The 2,478-nt window shown below is 40.5% G+C and overlaps 1 protein-coding gene across 1 annotated transcript; it reads right to left on the bottom strand.

The window, feature by feature from the left end:
- Window positions 1–1,218: 1,218 nt before the first annotated feature.
- Window positions 1,219–2,220, bottom strand: LOC132547459 (tropomyosin-like). Its single transcript, XM_060211215.1, has one exon. It carries the CDS (start codon window positions 2,218–2,220, stop codon window positions 1,219–1,221), a length of 1,002 nt encoding a protein of 333 aa, XP_060067198.1.
- Between the last annotated feature and the right edge of the window lie 258 nt (window positions 2,221–2,478).

Below are 2,478 nucleotides of genomic sequence, written 5' to 3'. Positions count from 1 at the left end.
TTGGTAGAATAAAGGAGCGTTTGGGGTCACCTGCTCGACCACGTCGGTTTCCCCCCGTGTACTTCGGTTTCCTTACACAGTTAGACCCCTCACTTCTGTCTGGGTCATCAAGAGTGATTAGTATATGTTGAAACAGCCTGTTTCGAAAGTGTTAAAAATAAACAAGATATGGACCACAAATGGATGATTTAGGACGTATTCTGTATGTATAATCGTCCTCGACAGCACCAAACATGTTAATATTGGTAAACTAATTAAGTAATGTCATGTTTTCAAAGGAGACCAGTGTCAAAAATAGCGAAACCACCAACCACTATGAGAATGTTTTTGATATGTAACATATCTTATTACGGAATGAAGTCTATTCATTATTCATTATTTTTAAAATATTATGTTGTCCTGTCATTCTTTGGTATGGATATCTACAATGAATGTCTGATGAAAGATTGAACTTAAGACACACAAGGGAATATCGTCTTTAACTACCAGTTTAGAATTAGATACAGCATAGCCAAATAACGAATTAAAATGCATCATACAGCTTATTCGTCTTTCTAGGACTAGTCAGTGATGCTTACGGCCTAAACTTTGAAACCTAGGATGCAAATGAGGACAACCAAAACATCGTTCGATAGAAATCTAGATGGGATGGTGCAACAACCAATGTATTACAGTAACATCGATCACTGTGCTTTATCGTTTAATGAATGATACTTATCCTTGTAAGACATCAATGATTGTTTAGGTTGATGAAACAGAGCGTAAGTAACACAAAGCTGGTTATGGTTATTCTTCCCGAGAGGAAACAACAATATATCTTCAGCAAGTTTGGCAGACAATAAACAATTCAAACTACATTATCCAACAGACGGAGAAATTTGGTTCTGCGTAAGAATATTACATGTGTGGTGTGCCTCAGACTGTACACACCCTTTGGGAAGTGACATGCACGCATTATCGTGATAAAACACGATATGTACATCTACAAATCTGGTAAGATACGCAACAGCCGAAAACGGAGCCAAGAAAATCACTCTAAATTCAATGGTCTGTCAAGCTTATTAAATAAATGTAAAAATACTTACTGACATGGTTTGTTATGGTCTATGTCGTGATGATAATATTTTATAAATATACCGCTATATTATTACTTACATCATTTCAAAGTTCACCTAATGTGTGATGAAACACATTTATGTACACTGAACTATGAGCAGGCTATATACAAAGTAGTATAACTGCTTCTAGACGGCACTCTCCTACTGGTCTTCCCATCTCTACTACTGGTCTTTCCATCTCTACTACTGCTCTTTCCATCTCTACTACTGGTCTTTCCATCTCTCCTGCTAGTCTTCCCATCTCTCCTACTGCTCTTTCCATCTCTCCTACTGCTCTTTCCATCTCTCCTACTGCTCTTTCCATCTCTCCTACTAGTCTTTCCATCTCTCCTACTGCTCTTTCCATCTCTCCTGCTAGTCTTTCCATCTCTCCTGCTGGTCTTTCCATCTCTCCTACTGCTCTTTCCATCTCTCCTACTGCTCTTTCCATCTCTCCTGCTAGTCTTTCCATCTCTCCTACTGCTCTTTCCATCTCTCCTACTGCTCTTTCCATCTCTCCTGCTAGTCTTTCCATCTCTCCTACTGCTCTTTCCATCTCTCCTGCTGGTCTTTCCATCTCTCCTACTGCTCTTTCCATCTCTCCTGCTAGTCCTTCCATCTCTCCTACTGCTCTTTCCATCTCTCCTACTGCTCTTTCCATCTCTCCTACTGCTCTTTCCATCTCTCCTGCTGGTCTTTCCATCTCTCCTTCGGCTCTTTCCATCTCTCCTACTGCTCTTTCCATCTCTCCTACTGGTCTTTCCATCTCTCCTGCTAGTCTTTCCATCTCTCCTACTGGTCTTTCCATCTCTCCTGCTGCTCTTTCCATCTCTCCTACTGCTCTTTCCATCTCTCCTACTGCTCTTTCCATCTCTCCTACTGGTCTTTCCATCTCTCCTGCTAGTCTTTCCATCTCTCCTACTGCTCTTTCCATCTCTCCTGCTAGTCTTTCCATCTCTCCTACTGCTCTTTCCATCTCTCCTACTGCTCTTTCCATCTTTCCTTCTGCTCTTTCCATCTCTCCTACTGCTCTTTCCATCTCTCCTTCTGCTCTTTCCATCTCTCCTACTGCTCTTTCCATCTCTCCTACTGCTCTTTCCATCTCTCCTTCTGCTCTTTCCATCTCTCCTAATGGTAATTCCACATCACAACAAATACCAAGCAAATCCCATAAAACTAATGAAAGTAAAAACAGTTCGATGAAGTATGAAAAGCAATGGAAACACAGTTTCTTTCGAAATAAGCGACAACAGAAGTACACGTGACAAAAATAAATAATGGAAACAAAGAAAACCACAAAACAAAACGAGGAAACAACATGAATCGAAGATACGTCAAAACAGTAACCTAGGAGACATTGTAACAAATTGAACACAAGGCA

Source organism: Ylistrum balloti, unplaced genomic scaffold (genome assembly GCF_031769215.1).
Source record: "Ylistrum balloti isolate Yb309-2 unplaced genomic scaffold, AGI_CSIRO_Ybal_v1 Utg369956, whole genome shotgun sequence".
Taxonomy (NCBI): Eukaryota; Metazoa; Mollusca; class Bivalvia; order Pectinida; family Pectinidae; genus Ylistrum; species Ylistrum balloti.
This window is presented reverse-complemented; position numbering and strand designations above follow the sequence as displayed.

Bases quoted from the DNA above. Each gene is read 5' to 3' on its own strand.
- LOC132547459 (XM_060211215.1), bottom strand. From the start codon at position 2,220: ATGGAAAGAGCAGAAGGAGAGATGGAAAGAGCAGTAGGAGAGATGGAA.